This window comes from Solanum dulcamara, chromosome 9 (assembly GCF_947179165.1).
Source record: "Solanum dulcamara chromosome 9, daSolDulc1.2, whole genome shotgun sequence".
NCBI lineage: Eukaryota > Viridiplantae > Streptophyta > Magnoliopsida > Solanales > Solanaceae > Solanum > Solanum dulcamara.
In genome coordinates this window covers 19,240,916-19,266,868 of record NC_077245.1, presented here as the reverse complement: position 1 = coordinate 19,266,868, position 25,953 = coordinate 19,240,916, and the positions used below count along the sequence as shown (strand labels likewise).

The 25,953-nt window shown below is 36.2% G+C and overlaps 1 protein-coding gene and 1 non-coding gene across 3 annotated transcripts; both read left to right on the top strand.

Annotated features, from left to right (window-relative positions):
* The first annotated feature begins 1,326 nt into the window (after positions 1 to 1,326).
* LOC129902192 (protein-tyrosine-phosphatase PTP1-like) lies at positions 1,327 to 25,293 on the top strand. 2 transcript variants are annotated; one of them, XM_055977275.1, is made up of 9 exons: positions 1,327 to 1,701; positions 16,811 to 16,907; positions 16,996 to 17,078; positions 17,205 to 17,339; positions 19,071 to 19,202; positions 22,830 to 22,978; positions 23,069 to 23,210; positions 24,486 to 24,561; positions 24,735 to 25,293. In XM_055977275.1, exons 1-9 carry the CDS (start codon positions 1,474 to 1,476, stop codon positions 24,743 to 24,745), a joined length of 1,053 nt encoding a protein of 350 aa, XP_055833250.1. In that variant the 5' UTR covers positions 1,327 to 1,473; the 3' UTR covers positions 24,746 to 25,293. The 2 variants fall into 2 exon arrangements, with proteins under 2 accessions (XP_055833250.1, XP_055833251.1); XM_055977276.1 differs by having other exon boundaries at positions 24,486 to 24,571.
* LOC129904852 (U6atac minor spliceosomal RNA) lies at positions 3,336 to 3,466 on the top strand. Its single transcript, XR_008770519.1, has one exon. It is a non-coding gene; the product is annotated as a U6atac minor spliceosomal RNA (small nuclear RNA).
* Positions 25,294 to 25,953: the final 660 nt, after the last annotated feature.

Here is a 25,953-nt window from a genome sequence, read left to right as displayed (position 1 = left end):
CATACAATGAAATTAAACATCAATTATAATTCTTAAAGAAGTCTTCAACATCCAAATGAGTAATATCATTGAGGTCATTAAAATCGTCATCCTTCAAAACCAGATTTGCTTCAATATTATTATTATGCGAAGGTCCTGCCTCAACATTATTTTCAAACGCCAAGTGTGTCTCTATCCGAACATTAGAAGAAGAGGCACCACCTCTACTTGCCTTTCTTTTGAAAGAATTTTGATAAACTCTTACAAAATGCTCAGACATTCGACATTCATTTTTCTAGTGGCCTTTCATGCCACAACGATGACAATTACATTTTGAAGGGCCATTTTGAGAACTGATATTTTTTTCCCTTTTATGTTGACCACCACCACGATGATTATTATATCGTCTTCTGCCATTGCCACGTTCACGCACATTATTGTGGCCATAATTTTTATTTTGTCTTCTTTCAGACTGACCATGTGCTTCTATCATATTTGCTTCTGGTAACGGAGCAGTTCCAGTGGGACAGACTTCATGATTTTTCATTAAAAGGATATTATGCTTTTCATCCACCAGAAGGCATGAGATCAATTCAGAGTATTTTTAAAAAAACCTTTTTCACGGTATTGCTGCTGTAATATTACATTAGAGACATAAAAAGTAGTTAGTGTCTTTTCTAACACGTCCTCATCATTTATAATTTCTCCACATAATTTTAATTGGAAAGTTATTCTAAATACAGCAGAATTATATTCAATTACAGTTTTAAAGTCTTGAAACCGTAAGTGCATCCACTCATAACGAGCCCTTGGCAATACCGTTGCCCTGAGGTGGTCATACCTCCCTTTTAAGTCTTTCCACAATTCAAGTGGATCTTTCACTGTCAAGTATTCCATTTTTATGCTTTCATCTAGATGATGACGAAGGAAAATCATAACATTTGTTTTATCCTGACTTGATGCTGTATTTCCTTCAATTATAGCATTACCAAGACCCTTAGCAGTAAGGTGTATTTCAGCATCAAGTACCCATGACAAATAATTTTTGCCAGAAATATCAAGTGCCACAAATTCCAATTTTGACAAGTTTGACGTGATGAAAATTAATTTTTAAAATAACAAAGACAATTAAAAATTAAATTTCTTCAGTAGATATACCTGATATAGAAGTTAATTTTCTGAAAAATTAAAGTTTCATGCTAATAACGTGCTTTTTTCTTATACTTGTTTTTCACTTTTTTTCCCACCCTCCATTGTGCACCAATATTTTTCCCTTTTTCATTTTCCACTTCTTCCTAATAAGTACAAATATCTCGCTTATCACACTCACTTGAAAATATTGTAATATTTCACTTACATAATTTAGGCGACATCATTTCCCTGCGGGACAAGTAGCAGACTCGTGAGATCCAAAAAGGAAAAGAAAAAGTAAAAAAGAAAGTCGGAGCCACGGGTAGCGCTGTATCAGTTCGGAGTCGGAGCCGGAGATCGGCCATGGCTGCCGCCGGTAATCCGTTATCCTCTGCTGTCACTTCCACGGAGCCGCCACCTACTGCTCCTGGCACTGCTAAGAAACCTTTGGATTTCTCTGCTGATTCGGTTCCACAGAGAATCGTACTGTCGCCTGATCAGCGTAGTTACTGTTTGGAAGCACTAAAAGACTTCAAGGAGAAAAGGTTTCATTCTCCTGACAAAATTGCCTCAGAGTTCTCCACTTTGCAGGTCTCCTTTTTTCTCTTATTTTGTAGCTTTCGGCGTTTGATAAAACCTGTGTGGCTATATTTTGATGTTTAGTTGGATGCTTACTGTAATGTTCTTGCAAAAATGATATTGAGATATAGTATTATACTTATACATTCAGCTGAATCAGCAGCACCTTAGTTAGCTGTGGGATTAGTTGTGTTTACTTGTGTTAGTTACAGTTAGCTCTTAGATTAAGTAACAATTAGTTAGATATATTTTTTTAGGCCAGATAGACACACGTATGTAAGCACAATGTGCAGAAATTGGAGCTCTGATTGAACCATAATTGCTCCTTGCTTCACATTTTAACATGGTATCAGAGCTCAGGAGTATCTCCTTGAACTGTTCTTCAATCGGCACATGTGGTGTTAATTTCTGTACAAATAGCAGAATTTGAACTCTTGTATCTTCAAAATCAGTTGTTTTTTTCATTAAGTTTATCGATCAAATTATTTCTCATGGCTATGATCAGAATGAGCAATCCACTATGGATCCAAGTAGTCCTCTTACATGCATCGTTCTGACAATCCTTGTGCGATGCTAGTACCCCTTCCTTTTGATGGGATTGGGTACAAATACTTTAGAAGAGGTGAACTAGGATCTTTTTCTGTCAAGAATAAATTAGGTTTTATCAATGGAGAATGTGAAAGACCAGGTCCGGGGACCCCACAACTTGATCAGTGGGAGAGGTTCAATGATATGGTCAATTTGTGGATTTTGAACGCTCTTGCTAAAGAAGTTGCTGATAGTGTGGAATATGTTAAGGAGTAAGTCGAATTATGGAAGGAATTGGAAGATCATGATCAAACAAATGGTGCTAAGTTGTACCAAAATGAGAAGGAAGTTAACTACAGGACTCAAGGGGTGCTTGATTACTAGCCATTACACGAAAATGAAGAAACTCTGGGAGGAATTGAACACCTTGACTGCTAAAACTCAATGTAGTTGTGAGTACACTTGCGGATCCAAGGAAATTATGCATAAGGCAGAACAAGATAAGAGGCTAACTCAATTTCTCATGGGGTTCAATAGGTGTAAATATTGAGAGGAGGCATACTTATGATAAATTCACTGCTTCCATAAACATGCTTTTTCCCTGCCGATTCAGGAGGAAAAACAAAAACAGCTTAGGCCTAATAATCAGTTGTTTATTGAGTCTACTTGTAAGAAGCTTAGATGCACTAAGGACAAGTTCTATAAACTGCATGAATATTCTCCAAATTCCAATGAAAACCTTTAGAATTTCAATCAGAATTCTAAGTTCACCAAGGGGAAAAGAACTGTAGCAAAGTGGGCATTGTATACCGGTTGAAATGATATCTGTTAAGGGAATGGAACCTAACCTTTAAGATGAGAATCAAAATGTCAGCGTCACTAAGGAGCAATATGGACAAATTGTTAATCTGTTACAACATTTTCAAATCGGCAATGCAGGGGAGAACTCAAACAGCTTTATATCACTAGTGGAGTGTTCAACTTTGCAGATATTATAGCTCGTTCAATTTCTATTGAATTTGACAAACTTTCATGTAAATGTTTCAAAACAAGAGCTGACTCATGAGCCTCAAACCACATGGCATTCAATAGAATGCTATTATCAAACATTAGAACCTGTTTCTGTAGAAAAGATAGATGGTTGGCATCTCCCTAACAGGGATGGGAACATCTTTCGGGCTTTACCTGGTATGATACCTGTCACATCTAGTTAAGGTTACCCACTTCGGTAGATCTTACCCTATTTTATCTTATTTTATTTGTATTGTTAAGCTTCTTTCTTTCATGTTTACTTTAAAGAAAATTAGAACTTCGCCATATGCTTTATTGGTCACCATTCCAAATGGTTATAAAGTGAAGGTGATAGAAGTTGGAAATTACAATTGTACCCAACATCAATTTGCACAAAGTGTTGTTTGTGCCTCTCTCTTGTACACTATTATTTTAATTCATTTCTGATAGTATCCTAAATGTGTTGTCTCATTTACAAACGCTTAATGTCAATTGCATACCCCTTTATGAAGAATCTTTGGAGATCGGTAAGGTAAAAAATGACCTGTATCTTCTTTTTTCAGGATTTCTGAAGAGTGATACTTATGTTTATGTAGTTAAGAGTTCAATCCTTGTACTTCCATTTTTGCTTGTGATATAAATAATATACAATGTCATCCCCATAAAATGTCATCCTTATCCAATTGTAAATAACTCCACTTTCGGCAATAAAAACAATTCTTCTTGTTTAAAAATTTAATTTTTGCCCTTATCTAAATGATGTGAATATGTCATTGCACAATAAACTTGGTCATGTACCTTTTGGGAAAATGAAAGCTGGAATACTACATACTGTCCTTTGGATATGCTCCCAGGCACAACTCCCAAGGGAAACCTGTCCTAGGTTCTCTCTTACTTTATTTGATCTTTTTCCGGAAACACCGGAATTAGCTTCTTTTTTACCATGGGGGATAACATTACTTATTTCGCGATGGGGTTTAAATCATACGATATAACAAGAAATGAATCCAGAGCTGAAATTTGGTATGATTGGGTCGAACGTGGTCGCAACATGATGACCAGGATGAGTTTAAGTTAAAATACAATGAAGTGGTTGGTATACACTCTCAAGGAAGCATCAAAGACAGAGTAATTTCGTTAGGCGATGGAAGTATTAGGATCACTTCTTCAAGTACTTTTGTCTAAGGAAATTTTAACAGATATGGACGATATATAAACATCATAAATGCTCAAGGTAAGAGAAGAACAATAATTATTGTTCCAGAGCAATCATTCAATACATGATGGATGGATATTGCGACCAAGATATTGAATTTTATTAAAGGCAATGCCCAGCAGGCTGGTACAATCTTCAACAGAAATACTGAGGGCTTTTATATGCCGACACTGACAAAAGCAACAAATGGACTACAAGAGAAATTAATGCTGCTAGGGTTCATAAAAAGTGTGTCCTTAATAATCTGAGAAGCCAAAGGTCAACCTCAGAATGAGCTCTTAGCCAGAAATGTAGTGGGTAGCCTTCCAGAGGAAATTCAAACATCACCTTGTCGGAAGTTTGCTAGTGGGCAGCAAGCAACTGAAAACAAGCCCCTGGCGTAAACATATACTAAATGCTTGTTCAATCTTTTTTTTTTTGTGAAATTGAAATGTTTGTTCAGTTTGTTTTGTTGATCCAACCAGTCATATGTGAAAAGTTCTGCTTTCTTAGATTTTGTTAACTTTTTAACTCTAAACTATCCATAGTCCTGTTCAGCCTTCTCTAGATTTTTTTGATTTTGTGGATGGCTCCCGTGTCTTAACTTTTGTTATGTAATGGTACTCTTTGCATCTTCTTGATGCCGGTAATGAAACAACTTCATCAAAAAAATAATACAAAATAGGGAGAAACCAATCTCTTCGGATTTCCTTTGAAGACGATCGCAAACCACATAGTGAAAGGGGATAGGTTTTGGAAATCCTATAAATTCCACCTGAAATGGTTGTCGCCGACATCAAGGGCTATCTCAAGCTCAGAGAATTTGGAAAGTTTGAATCAGACTTGTGGGTTTGCCCCTACATCTGTGTACGCAGAAGATTTTTTTAAAGAAGTGGGAGATTTCTGTGGAGGATGGGTACAAACAGAGGAGGAAACTGAGGTTAGAAATCTTTTGAAATGGGCTAGAGCAAAGGTGAAAGAACGCGGGGATCTATCCCAAAGACGTGCCTCTGAACCATGAAGGTTTCACCTTCAAAATTCAGATCTGGTATGAGTCTTCGGTACAGTATGTCGCCGACGAAGGGAAAGGGAAAAAGATTATGGATCAACAGGTAAGAGAGTTATCCTATTATGTAGGGGTGGGATCACAGTTGTATGTCAGGGCACGCGGGCTGCTCTTACACATTCTAAATTTTGAATATCTCAAAAGCTGTCACACATGACAATGACAAAAATTTAAATGAGTATTATGGCAGGAATAGGGCCAACATACGAAAGAAGCCTTTAGGCCAGCAAACAGATTTGCTGGCCTAATCCATGGTGAGGCTGTCCAGCATGGAACTATAACACATACCCAGATCTGATCTTCTTAAAGAAGAAGTAACTGCAAACAATCTTAGCCCACAACAAAACACTCATACGAGTTGCAAACACAACACCGAGGAGGGAGAAGAATAGCGTACTGTACATGCAAGTTCAGAACTGGAAACAAAGGCCTTGACTCTTTCGATGTCTTCTACTTTTTTAGAGATTGAACCCATGTAGACAATTAACATGCATGCTAAGTTGCTCGGACTTTGGTGCAGGTATCCGAGGCGGATGCAGATCCAAGAGTCGGATTTGGCAAAATTTGAATTTTAAGATTCGAGGGTATGAATCCGAGTATGGATACGGGTGCAGGAGCTTTTGTCTAAAAAAATTCAACATCATAAAAATAGACTTATAAAGATTTTGTAAATTTGAGAGCTATTTTGTGATAAACTTGCATGTGTATTGGAGAAGTCAATCTTTCATTCTTCAAGATGGGATTACTCTTGCATTCTTCTTAGGAACGCAACAAAATAGCAACTAAACATTAAAGACATATTGCAATAGAATAAATATAACTAAAAGAATCAAAAATAAATTGAAAAAAAGAACTAACTTTAGAATAAGGACAATAACTCTTGCAATAAAGAATGTATCTTGAAATAAGATCACTTAAACAAAGTGAAAGTGGAAAACTAAAATTATTAAAGTTTAAGACAGAAATAAAGATATTCATTGGCAATTTAGCTATTCATAGTTAGTAAATCACATGACTAATCAATATTCTGTACACCAAGTAAAAATTCACAATTTAACAAAAAACAAGAGAGCATCTTAACTTAAGTCATAACTCATAACTAACAGAACAACAAAGTATTGTCAACTGTGAAGTTATTTAAGTTAGCTACGCTTCCGCATCTTCCTCAACTTCTTCCTCAAAGACCACACTTTCCAATTGAGTTTCATCTATTGATAACTCGGTTAAACCATTAGTTTTCTCATCAATATCAAACCGATCTCCACCTAAAACAAATTAGAAAGAATAGAATATTAGAAGGGTTTTATAAAAGAGAAAAAAATTATCAAGCAAAAGAAATAATTGAGGAAAATAATAAAGAAAATGTAGACATACCTGCATCCTAATACTTGCACGGTCCATTTATATATTTTATTTTCTTGCGAGATAACAACCGGGAGGTCACGGGTTCAAGCCTTGGAAACAGCCTTTGGCAGAAATGCAAGGTAAGGCTGCGTACAACAGACCCTTGTGGTCGGGCCCTTCCCCGGACCCTGCGCATAGCGGGAGCTTAAGTGCACCGGGCTGCCCTTTTTATAACAACCGTAGATTATAATGTACAAACACTAAATCTTCGGCTCTTAAAGTTGCTAACTTATTTCTCTTGATGTTCTGAATCAAAAAATACGTGCTCCTATTTCTTTCACAACAAGAGGAAGAAGTCGTTGAGTAAGCAACGTGTAAGCTAATTATTGCAAAAGTGGCGTCGATGCACCATGATTTGCCCTCCAAGAAAAAGGATATTCATACATTTAGCCTCAATCACGCTCACCAAAATAATCACTCCCGCTACAAAATGTTCCATACTCCAATAAGACCTGTTTCATTTAATTAGAATCTTTTAAGTACCTTTGAAAGCACTTGATTCTATTTGATGAAATTTCTCCATTTTCATTAGAAGCTAGCCTTTGAATCCCATTCTCTCCTTGAAGCCATGATTCGTGATAGTATTTGGGATCCAAAGAGTGTGTCATACAATACAGAGGGGTATTGCTTTTGTTCCACCTAGCCCACAAGAATACCATGAATAATATCAAAAAAGTTTAATTGGCCGGAAATGAGATCTTTTCCCTCATGCTCAAAGATTATTTTATTAACCTTCTCAATCATTAAGTCCCACATATCATAAATGAGATGTAATTTCGGACCATCAATAACGGTAGTTCTAAGCATATCTACAATATGTTTTGTAAATTTCAAAAAGTAATCAATTCTATCCCATTTCTCATTATTCATTGGAAGAGATTTTATTTTATGGGTTTTGAATTCAATTCCCTTATCCCCTTTATGATTCTTCCCTTCATCATCCACGACCATCTTCTCTAAAGACGATTTCACTTTGTTAAAGCCGGCGGTGGTCATAATAATGTGTGATTCAAATCTTGTTCTACGATTTTTCAAAAACATTCAGATTTGTGTTTATTTAAAACAAGATTTGCCTTACATTTTTATGACCACCCGTGTTCATAAAGTGAAATCTTCTTTAGAGAAGATGGTCATGATGAATGGAAGAATTATAATGGGATAAGGGAATTGAAGCCAAATCCTATGAAATAAAATCTCTTATAATGAATATGAGAAGTGGGATAGTATTGATTATTTTTTGAAATTTACGGAACATATTGTAGATATCCTTAGAAGTGCCGATATTGATGTCCGGAATTACATCTCATTTATGATATGTGGGATTCAATGATTGAGAAGGTTAAGAAAATAATCTTTGAGCACGAGGGGAAATAACTCATTTCCGGCCAATCAATCTTTTTAATACTATTCATGGTATTCTTATGGCTAGGTGGAACAAAAGCAATACCCATCTGCATTGTATGACACACTCTTTGGTTCTCAAATACTATCACGGCTTCAAGGAGAGAATGGAATTCCAAGGCTAGCTCCTAATGAAGATGGAGAAATTTCATCAAATAGAATCAAGCTTCAAAGGTACTTGAAAGATTCTAATGAAATGAAACAAGTTTCATTGGAGTATGGAACATTTTGTAGCGGGAATGGTTATTTTGGTGAGCCTCATGTATGTATGAAGATCCTTTTTCTTGGAGGGCAAATCATGGTGCATCGGCTCCACTTTTGCAATAATTAGCTTACAAGTTGCTTACTCTACCGACTTCTTCCTCTCGTTGTAAAAGAAATTGGAGCACGTATTCTTTGATTCACTCTATCAAAAGAAATATGTTAGCAACTTCAAGAGCCAAAAATTTAGTGTTGGTACATTATAATCTACGGTTTCCATCTCGCAAAAAAGAAAAATATTTAAATTGGCTGAGCAAGTATTCGGGATGTAGGTATGTCAACATTTTCTTTATTATTTTTCTCAATTATTTGTTTTGCTTGATAATTTTTTTCTTCTCATATATCTATTCTTTTAAATTTATTTTAGGTGGAGATCTATTTGATATTGACGAGATAATTAATGGTTTAATCAAACAATAAATAGATGAACCTCAATTGGAAGGTGTGATCTTTGAGGACGAAGATGCGGTAGAGTAGCTAACTTGACAATTGACAATACTTTGTTGTTCTGTTAGTTATGACTTACGTTGAGACATCAATGGAATTAGGCCTAGGTGTATGAAAATTTCTTGTGATTCCACTTCGCTTTTTGTTTTTCGTTAAATAGTGAACTTTTACTTGGTATATTGAATATTGATTAGTCATGTGATTCACTAATTATGAATAGCTAAATTGTAGATGAATATCTTTGTTTATTTCTTAAATTTTAATAATTATAGTTTCCACTTTCACTTTGTTTAAGTGACATTATTTCAAGTTACATTCTTTATTTCAAGAGTCACTATCCTTGTTCTAAGGTTAGTTCTTTTCTTTCAATTTATTTTTTATTCTTTTAGTTATATATATTCTATTGTCATATGCATTTAATGTTTAGTTGCTATTTTGATGTGTTCATAGGAAGAGTAATCCCAACTTGGAGAATGAAAGATTGATACAATATACATGTAAGTTTATCACAAAGAATCTCTCAAATTTAGAATAACTCTATTTTTATAATGTTGAATTTTTTTAGCTGAATCCCCGCACCCATATCCATACTTGGATTCGTACCCCCGAAGATTAAAATTTAGATTTTGCCAAATCCAATTCTTGGGTCCGCACCTGTCTCAGATACCCGTACCTGAGTCCGAGGAACTTAGTACTACAACCTTATGGGACTAGCTTGTGGTGAAGCATTAGAAACTCATTGCCTAAACTAAAAGATAAGTCCAGACTTAAGGTTGGAAATGGGTTGAGCAAGGTTCTTTGAAAGAGATACTTCCTGATCTAAATTTGTTAAACCAATAGAAGGATGCTACACTGGGTGAGGTCTGGACAAATCAAGGATAGAATCTAAGTTTTAGAAGATTATCTAATGACTGGGAAATTGTGAGGGTAATAGAATTCTAGAACAATTTAAAGGTCCATCAGGAGCTGAAGATTGTTTAGTATGGCAGGGCAATAAACATGACAAGTTCACAGTAAAGGAGACCTAGAAGGGATCCAGCAATCCTATCAACCATTCTGGTTGATGGCCATGGTTGGAAGCTAATTTGTAAACTAAAAATCCCTCTGAAAGTAGCATTTGCTTTGTTTGTGTCTTATCAAAACAAGCAGTCTTAACCCACGAAAACCTTATTAAAAGAGGTTTTCATCTATGCTTAAGATGTGTGTGGTGGAGACAGTTAATCATCTTTTCTACATTGCAAGATCACTGCTGAGCTATGAAGGCTTTTTATCAACATGAAAAAGAATGTTTTGGGTGATGCCAGGAAGAATTGTTCATGCTTTGGAAATCTGGGACCGTTACAGCAGCCTCTCTAGACAGAAGGAGAGATGGAAATTATCCCTGCTTGTATCTGGTGGGCAGTGTGCAAAGAAAGGAAACAGAGATGTTTTAAGGACAACTACAATTCTATTCAGAAGCTGAAAATGAATTTCTTGGTGTTGTTCTATTTTTGGTGTAAGCAAAATAATACATGGAAGATCTTGATTCATTAATGAATGTCTTAGGATCCTTGCACGTTTTTGATGTAGGATTAGAAGATCTTCTCTGTAATCCCTTTGTAATTATGGATACCTGCAGGCTGCAGTTTTACAGCAGGTTTGATTTTGTGATATGATAAAATGTTACCTTTTAAAAGAATGAAAGGTGGATCTTCTATACCAATTACTTTTGGTCATGTACCAGTTGAGTACTTGTGATTTTGTACCCAAGCTCCTTGCTCGGGGGTGTTGCATGTCTTTCGTGGATGCAAGTAATGCAAGTATTGATATTCATAGGTATCTCCCTCTCTCTTCCGGTTGTAACAGTGAGACCCACTCAGTATCTTATCTTCTGCTGTTGTGAATTCTTGTCTCTGATTAGGGTATAGCCGGGGGCGTTGTCATAAAAGCTCCATGTGCATTGTGGGGCATGTATTATGTCTACAACATGTTTCATTGTACCTCACGGATTATATATAAAAGGATATGATTTTAGGCATTTGATCAGAACAATTTATGATCTGAAGTTATAAAATTTCAGATATCATGATGCATAAAATGTCTAAGTCTAAGTATGATATGAATGTTGCTTTGCTTGGTCATAGAACCAGTGGAATTTGAAAGAGAAGAAAATTGGAAATAAATTAAAGGAAATAATGAACTTAGATTCTTTTTTTTTTTGGATTTTGGAAAGGAGTATATTTACTCCACTCACCCAGGACACTTTATGAAAAGAGGTTTTCAAATTTGCTTTAGGTGCTCTTTTTGTGAATGTGAGATTGAGACAGTAAACCATCTCTCTCTACATTGTAGAGAGACTGAAGTTATGGCAGATTTTCATTAATTAAAGAGGCATAAGCTGGACTATTCCAAGGAGCATCAATTAGGCTTTGGCTTGCTGGTCAGGACACAGGGAGAGATCGAAGATTGTCCCAGCCTGCATTTGGTGGGCTATATGGATGGAAAGGAACCAGAGGTGCTTCGAAAACAAGAGATGCTCTCTGTAGAAACTGAAGATGAACTGTCTAGTCCTTTTCTTTTTTTGGAGTAAACACGAATATCCTCAAGAAGAAGGGGATTCCTAGTATTCTAGATTATTTATGAAGCATTAGTAGGGTCACCTCTCCCTCTGTAATTTTGTTGCAAGTATTACTGGAATACTTTCTAAGTATTCCTTTGTTCATAATACAAGTTACCTTTCTCAAAAAAATTTACTCTTAAGCTCTCTTTATAATAGGTGCATCACGGTCTCCTCCTTAATTGTAAAAGAACATGAACTTGGGTCACGTACGTAATACACACACGCACACATACATACATACATAACATACGTTACGTATGTAAAGTATATATACGTATGTTATGTATGTATGTTTTTTTTTCAATTTTTAAAAAAAAACATACATAACCTACGTATATATACTTACACATACATATACACACATAGTCAAGCGAAGTATATTGACTATAACTTTTTTTTTGGTAATCAAATGTTTCCGTTAATCACCAAAGTAAGGCATTACAAAACAGAGCTTAGCATATTCTGCTAGCTGAAATTCAGATAAGATTCTACTCTATCTGCAGAAAAGAAAGCAGTGACTAAGTTATTACATAGATCATTAACTGTTACTTAGAAAGGAAGCTGCTGCATCCATGATATCATGACTCCTCTGCCCTTTGATTGCTAATACATGCTATTTCTCTGGCCAAACTCACACTGTCTCTAGCTTTACCCTAAAATTTTTGGCATTCTCTCTAGCCACAAATTATGTATTAATTCTGCATATACCATCTTCACTACTTTTGCAAGTCTCGTCTTCCCCTTTGTATGCTGAATGATCCATTGTAGGCAGCTGGTCCACGAAGTTGGCATGACATAGTGCAGCTGCAACTTGGTTAGCAGCTTGTTCCATTGAGTTCCTTTCATGAAATTCTGTCCTCAAATATTTAAGCATTTCATCAAGTATTTATGTCCTTTCATGGAATTTGCGCATCAAGCAGTGTTGTCAAAGGTGCGCTTTAAGCGCACTTAAGCCCTAAAACGAGGCTCAAAACGTGTTTAGCGCTTCGCTTCGCTTTATGTGCGCTTCAGTGTGGTCATCAAGGTTGGCAAACTTTTCCTTGCCAATGAGCCTCTTTTAAAGAAGTGACACTAAACAATTGATAGTTCACTTTATGATACCTTTTTTTAATTTCTTCGGTCATATATTTGTCATTCATGTTTATAATTATTGGTCTTGGACTAAAAATATATATTTGTATCTTTTTCTCTCTTTGTGCCTTTTTTCATTGAAGCCCACACTTTATTTGCGCTCTGCGCTTAAAGCCCCCCAATGGACGTTAGAGCTTTTTTGCGCTTTTTGCCTTTGATAACACTGGCATCAAGATTTACAAAGATATGAAAACTAGTCTTTTTATTCCGCATTTCTGGGATTTGATTTGGATCGTAGTCTTCCATCGTCTTCATGCAGCTTCGTTGACCAGGCTACACCCTTGGATACTTGTGGTAGTTACACTATGTATGGGTGGAAAAAAGTTTCTTATAACCTGTCTTGACGGATATCAACATAGCAACAACAACAACATTCCTAGTGAAATCTCACAAGTGGGGTCTGGAAAGGATAGATCGTACGCAAACCTTACTACTACCTCATGGAGATAGAGAGGTTGTTTTCGAAAGACCCTCGGCTCGAATGTAACAACCCCAAGTAGGAGAAAACAACAATAGATAAAGCAAAGTGGCAAAAACTAGGAGCAATGTGAATTCTACAATACAAAAAACAATAACAGTAACAATATCAACATACCAATGGGAAGAAATTAACTAGCCTTTTTGCGTCATTTGAATCCTAGTCTTTCATGGTCTTTATACAACTTCATCCTCCTCCTGTTGGGTACTTACAATAATTACACCATGAATGGATGTAAGCAGGTAGCCTCATATTAATAGGATGGCTATCAACATATATGTTCTACATAAGGTGCATGTTTGTCATTTGGTTTTTGGTGATATGTGCATCTATAGATTTTCCAATTTTCTTGGGTCCATGTTGGAGACAGAAGGACAGTTGTTATACCATCTGTGCAGGTTGCTACTTACATGACAAGGAATTTCAAATGGCTTGGTAAGCAAGCAATCATTCATGTGAGGCCAACTCCACGTTCCCTTGTCCGGATTGGTCTTGAGGTAGAGCGTCTTGTTGATATCTCCTTAGTAGGAAACCTTGGAGATGACTAAAGTTGATCCCTTCTTGTGATAGATTTTAGCACTAGCATGGTTCGCTCCAAAGTTCTCGTCTAGTCAATTGAGAAATAAGGGCTCATCGAAAGCTCTACTAGCCCATATTAGTAGGACGGATACAAGCATATAAGTTATACACAGGTGCATGCGAGTCACTGTTTTTGGTATAGGCGCATGGATAACTTCTTCCTTGGCAAAAACCAAAGAAATGTAGACTTTAGGGTGTGTTTGGTATGAAGGAAAATGTTTTCTTAGAAAACAAGTTGGTTTCTAACTTATTTCTCATGTTTGGTTGGTAAGTGAAAAATATTTTCTATTGTTTGGTTGGTGAATGAAAAATATTTTTCAGAAAATATCTGTAGAAAATACTTTTTATGAAAATATATTCTGACATGAAAATCAACCCCAATAACCGATTCGAGACTCGACCCCGACGACTGATTCGGGATTCAACCCCGATGATCAATTCGGGATTCGGTCCCAATCCCCGACCTAGGAAGTGACCCCCACTCCCGATCCGAGACCTGACATTCAAACTGAGACCCAACCCTGACCTCGACACCTGATTCGGGACCTGACTCTGACTCCCGACTTGAGACCCGACACTCGAACTGGGACCGACCCTAACCCCACACTTGAATCGAGACAAGACCCTGACGATTGATCCATAATTTGACCTCGAGACCTGACCCAGATTTCCGCTTGAGACTTGGCATTCAAACTAGGACCCACTCCGACATCCGACTTGGGACCTAACCCCGACTCACGACTCGAGATCTGACATTCAAACTAGGATTCAACTTCGACACTCAAATCGAGACACGAGCCTTGGGATTGATCCAAAATCCAACTCCGAGATCCGATCTAAGACATGACCTCGACACCAGAACTTGGATAGGATTGATCAATTCGACATTTGACCCCGACACTCGAATCGGTACCTGACTTCTAAATCAGGACACGACTTCGACACCTAATGTAGGATCCAACTTTTGAATCGGGACCCGACATGACTTCCAACTCAAGATTCGACTTCCAAATCGGAACTCGACCCCTGATTTTCGAATCGGGACCCAACCACACCTGACTCGGGATGTGATTTTCATCCTGGGATTTCAAATTGTTGTTTGTTGTGTGTGGTGTGAGTGTGTGTGTGGGGGGGGGGGTAGAGGGTGTCGGGGTAGGGGTGAGGTAAAAAAAATGAAAATTTTAAAATTTGAAATATTTTTCAAAAACAAACACTTTTAAATGAGGTCGAGGTGTAGGTAATAAAACCTGATATTTTTAAAATTTGAAGTATTTTCAAAAAAATAATAATTTCAAATTTAAAGTTTTTTTGATTGGGGGTTGGGGGGGGGGCTGGTTTGTGGGTGAGGGCCGGGGTAGGGGGGTAAAAATTTGAAATTTTTAGGAAAAGAAATTTCATAAATTTTAATTTTTTTGGAGGGGGAGGGATGGAGTAAGAAAAAAAAATTGTAATTTGAGGTTGGTGGAGAGTTTTGTAAATTGTTTTCCTTTGTTTTTTTGGAGGTAAGTTATTTTCCTTAAATTGGAGGAAAATAAGTTGTTATGAAAAACATTTTCTAAAACATTTAAGCCTATCAAACATGAGGAAATTGAAAATGTGCTTTTTGGGTGTAGTTCTAGGTGTATATTATCAATTCTTGCATAGCAAATTGGTGGAGATAGGTTCTTCTAGCACATAGTATCTGCCTTATATTGTGATGTTCACCCTACTTAGTATGTGCTAAAAATGAGTGCACGAGCCTTATGAATCCTATGATTAACCAATGTTTAGTTTAAATAACTAAATGAGTCTTATAAGAGCTAAATGACTCTTAAAACACAACTTTTGTTGTAAACGATAATTGGTTGCAGATATCAACCAAAGTGGAGAGATTGTAATTTCCTAGAATTACTTATTCATAAAATATCTGACCTTATAAATAATTAACAAACCAACCAAAGAGAAAACAAATGTTGGAAAGTAATCCCAACATCCATAAGATGGACAATGTAGAGAGGGAGGAATGGAGATATTTTGAAGATACGTTTAATTCCATTCAGCAAGTTAAATGAACTGTATTATATCTTTACTTTTTTGGTGTAAAGAAGAATGCATAGAAGAAGTTGAACAGATAGTAAATCTCTTAGGCTCTTTGTTATATTTCTCCTAGTCTTTTCTGTAGTTCTCTATATGGTTGCCAGCATATCCTTAATGCTGAGGAATACAACATTACTAGTTTCAAATAAACAAATTATGTGACACATTACTATTACCCTGATGCACTAAAAATGACATAACTAGTGTTCCTTCCTCTTTATTTATACTTTGTCCAGAACAATGCCTCGATGGATTATTGCCTAAATAAATATATTTCTAATGTATACACAATTCGTGTTGCTAAGTATTGAGCATTTCTCTAGAGTTTGTTGAATAGATCATGAAGCAAAAACCCGGAACAGAAGTTTGAGGTAATCATAAATCTGTTATGCTTTGTGGATGTTTTGAGCCACATGCGTGCACACTGATGTATCTAATGAGCTTATAGCCTTGGTTGACAAGCCGTATAATGTTTGAAATTGCATATTGATGGGGATAAATCATTGCAATTGTTTGTCTAACAAGGAATTCTTGGTAATCGCAAGTCATCAGCTCATGTTAACTACTTGCATATATTTTGTACAAACTGTTGAAATAAAATAGAAGTCTCGAAACACAGAAATCGGAATATATTTTGAGGTAAAATGGGGTGAATCCGTATTGAGTTTCCTTTTCGAAATAACTTTACTAGTTCTAGATACAGAAAATATCTCATTTTATGATGTTTTGGATGGTCGTTTTGCTTAGAATGGATCTCGATAGCATAAATTTACGAGATCTTTTTTAAGAAAAAAAATCATCTATCTGATTTATATAATGTTCTCTTATATCTTGAGAAATTTTTAGTCTATTGTTGTCTGTTGACTCCCTGTTATTTCGTTATCCACCTCTGATGTTATTCTGCTTCATTTGATGCCATGCTAAATTCACACTCCTTTGGTTCAGAAAAATAGGCTGAAAGCTTCGGAAATGAAGAGTAGATGCTCGGTGGCTTTGGACAGCACAAATATCAGCAAGAATCGTTATACTGATGTTATCCCATGTATGCTAATCAGTTGTTTGTTCGTTTTCTTTGATTTTAAATTGTATTATTTTTTTGAAATAATTGTATCAAGCTTCATTGCTCTCAGTTGACAATAACAGGGTTGTTTTGGACCCATGTAAAGACTACAGACCGTCAGCTAGGGGATATATCAATGCAAGCTTTATAGAGGTGGATTCCTACATCCTTCACTTGGAATTATTTAAAAAGCCACTTCCCCTACTCGCTTAGCAAACAATATTGTGTTACAGCACAAAATCGGCTTCTGACCTCTTATACTGCTCGTTTTGATTCAAGATATCTGAAGGGGTGTCTCGGTTTGTTGCAACACAAGGTCCACTAGCACACACCTTTGAAGATTTCTGGGAAATGATAATCCAGCAACGCTGTCCTGTGATTGTGATGCTTACACGATTGGTTGACAATTACAAGGTATTCAACTGTTTAGAATAAGGTATACTTGTTTTGCAACCAAAATATGTTAAACATTTTATGAAAATAGTCTTATCTATAATTTTCTTTATGGAAGAAACAACCTACACTTTTACCTTTTTCAGTTTCTTCATTTGTACCCCCATCCCCCATAAAGTAGACCTGGCATTTTTATGCCGTAAAAAGTTGCAAATGAATCTTTGTTGAGTATTGACCTTTTATCTTAAGATACAAAACTGAAGCGAGGAAGAAGGGCATGGAAAGGCTGAAGAGAAAAAATATCTTATGATATACCTTTCATGCGTTCGTTCACAGAGCTTTGGTGTAGCTGTAAGGGAGCTACACATGATGTGTGGGTTAGCGCTTGTCATGCGTTTGAATTTTGTTGCAGACAAAAGGGTAATATTTAAGTGGGGAAGAATAGAGGGTGGACCATTATTCAACGAGTATCGAACTATGTGCCAATGGGCGTGGGAGTTTTTTTTGGTTATCATAAAAAGATGTTCCTTTTGTTCCCCCATCTATGCTCCAAAGCCTGCACTGAAAGGCACCATAACGTTGGTATTGCTAATTAGCATCCTCATTACTTCATGTGGTCTTTCCTCATTCCTTTTTTAGATCCAACTTCAAGCAGGGTGTCATGGGTTTAAGGTTTGTACTTTGCTAAATACTTGTGATTTAAACATATCTTGTTACCTTACACCTATTCTTCTTTCTTCAAAAATGCATGAGCTTGGACTTCGATTGAGTATTCTAAGTGGATATTGAGTAATCTTATGGATATTACGCATTGTCAAGATTGTGATTTAGAGATGAAAACATAGCTTGGAGGGAGGAATTGTTGCCAGAGAAATGCGGCTGTAGGATCAAATTGTATTCAATCACAACGACACTAATAATAACGCCTCAGTCCCAAATAAATTAGGGATCGCCTATATGAATCCTCACTGACCATGTTTCCATTTCCATCTCAGGACAATACAAAATAGAAAAAAAAAAGAAGGAAAATGTACTAAAAGTTCTCTATATATTTTTCATTTAAACTTATTTCGGGCCAATACTATGCAAAATAAAAAATAAAAGTAAAGTGTACTAGACGTTCTCTATATTCTGAATTCTATATAAAATTAGAATTCAAGGCAAATGGTTTAAATTAGAGATTTGTCTCTCTTTCAGCAAAGGAATCTCCTATTCATTTTGGTGGGACATCATTTTTTCTGCATCTGTATTGGTTGTGGATGTCATTTAAAATTTCAAGAGAATCTTAGAAACACCTCGAAGCCTGAAAGCCTTTGTACTTATTCTAATAGAATAGTGTTGTCTCAGGATTTTGTTGGCTAGGGCTTCTGGGTTGACCGCTGGGTCATATGATCTTTGGAGGAATTAGAGAAGTCTGATGTAGAAAACCCTCGTTGCATTTCTGAATATGATTTATGCCTCATATGTTGTCTCAATTTGCATTTCCAATTTTTACCAGATAAATGGTAGCAATGAATAGGTAGAAAGATGTATTCTTGCTGCGTGGCCATCATCCTGAGTCTGTAACTTTTTGACCAGTATCAGAACTGCTATTCCTTCCTTTTGTCAGTTTTAAGACTTGTTAACTGCCATGTCTATTTTAGCATTTTGTTCTAGTGAGTTCCCACTTGAAGTATAAGTGACTCCTGTTGACCTATATTCAATTTTAGCAGTTTTATTATTTACCTTCTACTTTGATGAAAACAAATGCAGATGGTGAAGTGTGGGGATTACTTTCAGGCAGAGGATGGGCCTAGAACATTTGGCAATATATGTATTGTGACAAAATATATAACAAGTGATACCTCCTTAGTTTTGCGAACTCTGGAGGTGAACTATATTGAGGTTAGTAAATTGTTGCCAGCCCTTGTATGGTACAAGAAATAAACATGAATGAAAAGATCTTATCTTGTCATTGAGTGTTGAGTTTTAATCCAGCTTAAGAAAATCTTTTAACCAATATCTGTGATAAAGGATGGTTGAAGTTGACGGTTTCATACTTAGTTTGTGAACTGTTTGTATACCCAGAGTCGGCTTGCATTGTATTACAACTATTGATTTTCAGTGTCCTGTTATAAGCTCTGTTCTATTAAATTTGATGTCTGGTAAAGAAACATCTGATTACTTTAGAAGGAATGCAGTTTTCATTTTAAAAATAGATTTTCTGTATTACTCTTGCATGCTGAATACGGTAGTTTTCATTCTTCACCATTTCTTGTTTCTACTGCTGCCTTACTTTCCATAACTCACACAACTTCTTTAGGTGATGCAATGTCCTTTGATCAGTCCAAATCCTCTCTTGTCGGTTTTATCTCGAATCAGTCTTGACTTTGGATTGTTCCTTATCCTTGAAGCTGAGTATTATCAGTTTCTCTGTAACGCTATATATGCCTAGGATTTCCTTGTTTTTTTTAACATTTTTTTTCCAGAACTGTTACAAAATACTTGTTCTAGGGGCTCTACCGAAGTAGATCCTATATCGTCGAATTCTTCGTTTTTCTTCCTCTATGGTTCCTCGGAGCTGATAGATAGAACCAAGTTTAACGAGAGACAATTAATTGATGCAGTTTCATCTTGGGTTGCAGTAATTATCTTCATAAAAGTTATTTATTTTGGTTTACATCTCCCGATGAAAATGCTTGTACTGAATTTTTAATCTGGTCTAGGAAGAGTGGACTGCTGAGTATTATCATGTCCCTTTGAAATAATCTAAATGAAGTTGAACTTGAAGAATTTGCACAAGTTTTCTGGATCCATTCCACCGTAATATGGTTATTCTTGAGTAGAATCCATTATTTATTCGGCAAGGGTAGACCTCATTATATTCTATCGCAAACTTCTTTCAATGCATGCAATCTTTTCAAAATTTCCGTTGTAAATAATTTGGCAGTGACTTTGTATTCTTCATATCCGCTGTCACCAGGAGCTTATTCGTACCAAGTTCTGTCTAGCATCCTCCATGAAATCTAAATATAAGTACATTCCCATAAGATATATTCCTTCAAGTTCTCTAACCATTGTTCATACATAGTTTACTCTCTCTTTTCCACTTTACATGACACTGTATTGTTCATACATAGTTTGCCTAGCATTTTTTGTATACTCTCTCTGTTCCACTTTTTATGACACTGTACTATTTGGAGAGTCGGACATCTTTTCTTTAACCACAAACTCTTTCATATGCTTTAATCTTATATATTTTAAATTATAAGAAGTTGTAATTTGTAGTGCTTTTTATCTAGCTTAATTATTTAAAATCTTATTTAAGAAAGATTAAGAAGTCAATGTCTGAGTTGAGAGTGAATATTAGAAGGTTGCCCCTCATACTTCGAGCCAACTCATTCTTCTAACATAAAGATCTTCTTTCATATCTTCCGCTGCCCAGAGTATATTCACGGTGAGTCCCTTCCATCTTTTTAATATATCCTTCCCAAATGCTATCTTTCTTTTCCATTTATATTTTTTATATCTCTTATTATCTTTTGTGTTCTCTGGATAATGTACAATGATATGCTCCTACTTCCTCATATCCTGTACGACATATTTTTCTTTTAGCCTGTTTATATAATTGACTTTGTATCTTAATGTTGTCCTTATTAACAGCCATACCTTCTTTTACAGTAACTGAATGAATATTTGGTCCATTGCATAACCATTTCATTATTTAAGTTGAAGTAAATTCCCATGGGATAGATTCCTGCAGGTTCTCTAACAACTGGTTGATATTCATACCTAGTTTGCATATCATTTATTTATTTTTGATTAGATAAAGTATATTATTGACAACTGAGGAAACCCATATACAAGTAGTACACCAAAAAGGAGAGAACCTACACCAAAATATGGTTCCCAACAAAAGAGACCCATTCTTCTATACCAATAGAAAGCTTATCATTTTTTCTTATATCATAGTTTCTTCTATCTGTATCTTATATATATATGTTTTCTAATACAAGGATCTTCATCATATCTTCTGTCATCAAGAGTATAGTCATACCGAGTCCTATCTATTTTCCATCGTTATTGAGCCCGTTGCCGATTTCAGAACATCTGGGTAGCTCATTTTTAACACCTTCAAATCTCCCAATCAAATACCCACCGAAGAGCTCTCTCCTTTCCTTAATTCTGATCCCTTCACCTCAGTGCCACAAACTTTGTGATATTGCTGATGCTTCTTTGTTCATTTCTGGCCAACTATTTAACTGGGCTGCTTCAGCATAGGAAATCTGCTGGGAGGACTAGTTAGTCTCTTAAACCTTGTCTGTGAACATCTTGTTTGCTGTGTCCTGGCATGATAATCAGACTTCTTCAGACTCCCTGGAAAGCTAGTATACTCATACGCATAACATACCTGTTAAAAGTTTTGTGGCACTACATATTCGTGTGCTTGTTCCTTCACACTCAATTTTTTGTAGATCTCCAAGGTTCCTTCGGATGCTAGCATAATCTTTGACAGATCCATAATAGGATCTTTGTGCTGACTGTCAATCTCGACTAAGAATTTCCTTCTCTTGATCCGTTCTTAACAGTATTCATTCTCCGCGATGGTTTCTATAACGTCGAAGGGCTGATTATTCACTGTTTACGTGCTAAGTTTCCATACGATCAGCTTTCTAGCCGCTATGTCTTAGACGTAACTTACTGAGTGATTCTCCAAATACAGAGTTGTGATGCGAGAGAAAATCCCATTGCTTCCGGAATGTTGAGCTTACTGTTGATGCAGGACTTCACCTTCAGAGTATCTGAAACTGGATATTTCAAATTAATTATGCTCTCTGAACAACTTGTCAATGCATAGCTAAATGCTCCAGAAGCTTGTGGTTGAAGAATGTTTCTCATTAGTAACATGACGTTGGCTCTGTCCCTGCAGCACATGTAAACACGAAGCATCTAAGATCAGTGCTAGATAAGTTTTAGACAAAAGCTATGTAGTCTTAGGCTAAGTTGCGCGGACTCTTCACTTTCGATACTGCACCCGTGTCGGATTCTCCAAAAATGCACTGCTTTTGGAGAATCCGACATGCACCCGTTGAGATTTTTGAAGAGTCCGAGCAACATAAGTTTTAGGTGAAGATTTCCGGGTCAATCCTGCATATTAGATTAAGGTTATTATCTTTATTAGTGATATCTGTATGCCTTCATATTTTACATATGTACATTAAGTACGAGGTAGGCGTGCTGATGAGATTCTGAGATTGCTTATACTCTAACAACAACTACGCCTCGGTCCCAATCAAGTTGGGTTCGGCTAGGATTGCTTATACTCATCCCTTCAAATTTGGTTCCTCACTCCCTTGTAAGACCCAGGCCATTATCCCAATATTAGCTGGACCTGATGGGGGTGACGTACTATTCCTCTATCTTCCAGCGCCAATAGCCATCTCTATATAAACTCAACTTTACTAGATCTTTTCTTGTGTTATGGAGAAGCTAAGAATACATACCTGATCTGCTTCTCTTACTATTTTCTAGTCAGAAGAACCACCTTTATGTGTTTTACACATTCAGTATCCTGAATGGCCTGACCATGGAGTTCCAATAGACACACTTGCTGTTCGTGAGATTCTGAAACAAACGTACAATGTGCCTCTTAGTCTTGGGCCAGTTGTAGTACACTGCAGGTTTCTCTGATCACTATCCCTGTAAATGTGCTTTTAAAAACTCTATTATTTAATTGTTTGTATAGCCTGACGCCTCATTCTCTTGTACAGTGCAGGTATTGGTAGGACTGGAACATATTGCACAATCCATAATACCATCCAGAGAATACTGGGTGGAGATATGTCTGCTCTTGACATCGTTAATACAGTAGCCATTTTTAGGTCTCAGCGAATTGGGATGGTCCAGACAATGGTACAGATCCTCTCGTGTTTTTTTCCTTTTCAATGTTTCCAATATGCTGGCTTTTCCTCTTTGGCTTCATATTAACTAGCTACTGCTTATTATAAGACTACTGCAGAAGCAATAGTTTCTGATTTTTTAAAGTAGCAGACAACGTCCAGCTTTTTTTCTGAAAACTTTAGCTGATTGCCGGTAAAGAACATAGTGAGTTCATGTTTGTTAAACATATTGTAAAGGATAAGCTATTGTTTTTAACCCTTCCCTATACCCTCAGAGTATCAGTGATGCTAAAGGCTTGCTTGAGGTGTGTTTAAGTCCTGAAACTAGGCGAAGCTCAATTTAAATGCATTGCCTCGCTTGGGTGGAGCTTTGCTGCAATTAACAAGGCACCAAGAGATGCGCATTATCACCTGTCTTTGAGGGGTGGCACTATACAATTAAAAAGAAGTCGGCAAAGTGTTATTAATTGTTAATAATGCATTATGAGCGACTTTTTAGTGATAAGGAATAAGGCTTAAAAGAATTAGTATAAGAAAATTCTTTGTTAATATATGCATAAATTCTGTGTTTTCAATGTTTTGTCCAAATAATTATCGCTTGTATTATTGTTTTTTTTTTCTTTCATTAAATATGTTTTTTTATAACGGTTTATTCTTTTTCTTTGCTAAAGCCACTTAAAGCCCCAACGCACCTTGGCACTTTGCTATGCTTTCCATTTCTGGCAACTCGTGACTACAAGAATATTGGTCTTTTTTACTGCTCAGCTTTTGCAGAGGGAAAGGTCCATAAATTATTTCTTCTGAGGACAAACATGTTCCATATTCTCAACTAGTCTTCTAAAATTTCAAGTATTTTTCACCCCGAGTATCTTTATTACTCTTTATATTTAGGCGAACCACCCAGCTTCCAAAGATGAATTCGGATGTCTGGGTGGGATTAAAAACATGAGAGAGTACTGTACAATGAGGGAGGACCTCTGTCTTACTCCCTAATGCTATATGAGTTGGACAGGCCCAACTCAGATACAAAATGCTCCTAATCCTTGCGTTACAACTACTTCTACACTCGTCCTCCTTACAAGTATAAAAGCGTAATGTGTGCTCTTCAGTTGAGGGGCTCCCCATTATCACAAGGATTATTCTATTTGGCCTTACCTAAATTACTGTAGATCAGCAACCTCAGGGAGTCTTGAACGTGAACTTGTGACTTAGGTTCCAATATTCTCAGTGATTCTCTTTTATAGTTTAGTTTTATTATGCTTAATATCTTACCTCTATTATGTTCCAGGATCAATACCTTTTCTGCTATGATGCCATTATTGATGAACTGGAAGACCTAATTTCAGATGACAATGGAGATAAGAGTATGTAATGGTAATTTTCACTTTGTTGGAAATTCAATTGGTTGCTGCAGCAAGTAGAAGTACATGCATTGATTTTCTTACTGCAGAAATTTCAACCTTATTTACTGTCTATATCTTGCTAGTCATGTCCCGAACAAAGAAGCCCTCAATCTGTTGTCTTTAACTTTTTACAGTAGTGAGTTAACAAGAGCTGCGATTCTTGCTCCCAATGGGATATGACACAGTAGCTATGCTGAAGACGCAAATCAGTTGGCTCTCTTTAAGTGGGATCCCAAGCTGTTCAAGAGATACCTGTTGCTATTTCCGTCGAGATGAGAACTCATTTGGATCCACTATTGAAATTCAAAGTTGCATGTCGATGTGAGATGTATCCTTTGGCTGACTTAATATCATGAAGTTACAATGTTTGCAGATCCAGAAAATAAATTATATTTCTGGTCTTTATGGTTTACCGTGTAACACACTCATTGAACACTAAGCATATGTTGTAACTCATATGTTCCAAGTTCTAACCTTATGCAGAGAGTCAAACTGCTACTTGGTGATTTTTAACATTGATATGGATTTGAAATGGTGTGTGCTGGAATATTTTAGAGAATACGCGCATAGGGAAGAGTACTTTGGGCTTGCAAAGGTGTACTTAACGGATAAGAGGGAGTTATTTAAGTGGAATACTTTTTAAGTTTTTACAGTTTGGCCCACATATGTTTCAATTATAAGTTAGGTTAATTACACATTAGTCTATTTTATATTTCAGCATTTGACATTTTGAGCCCAGCATAAGTTAGGTATGTGTATAGTAGAAAGGTCCCTTTTTCAGATAGGAACAATTATGCCTAGTTGTCCTTTTCTTCCTTAGCTTATTTTCCTGAGCATTCCTGCTAAGTTTAGATTAAAGTCAACAAATTCTCCTCTTTCTTTAACAGTTTAGCTTGCTCAATTTACCTTGTAGAGCCTATTTGGATTGACTTATAAGCTACTTATAAGTTGTTTTCAGTTTTTAATCTTTTTTCTCTTGGATCAAAATCACCATTTCTCAAGTCCAAGTCTAAACCAAGCTACCAAAGGTGGCTTGCATTTAATTTGTGCATTTTAAAACAAACCTTCAATTGTTGCAACCTTGCCTTATGGGTTTGCGAGTGTATTATTATTAGTTGTTGATTCACGCACCTTTTATTTTTATAATGAAATATAGTTACTGTATTATTAAAGTAAATTAACGCTCAACTGATCTCAAAGTACAACCATGTTGGAACTTTAATCTCTCAAATACTTGTCGACTTAGAGACGTACATAAACAAAGTAAACAATAGTTTAATAATAATAAATATACATATATAGACAACTATACAAAGTCCTTATGCTCATTTCAAATCAGTAGTTGTCAAATCA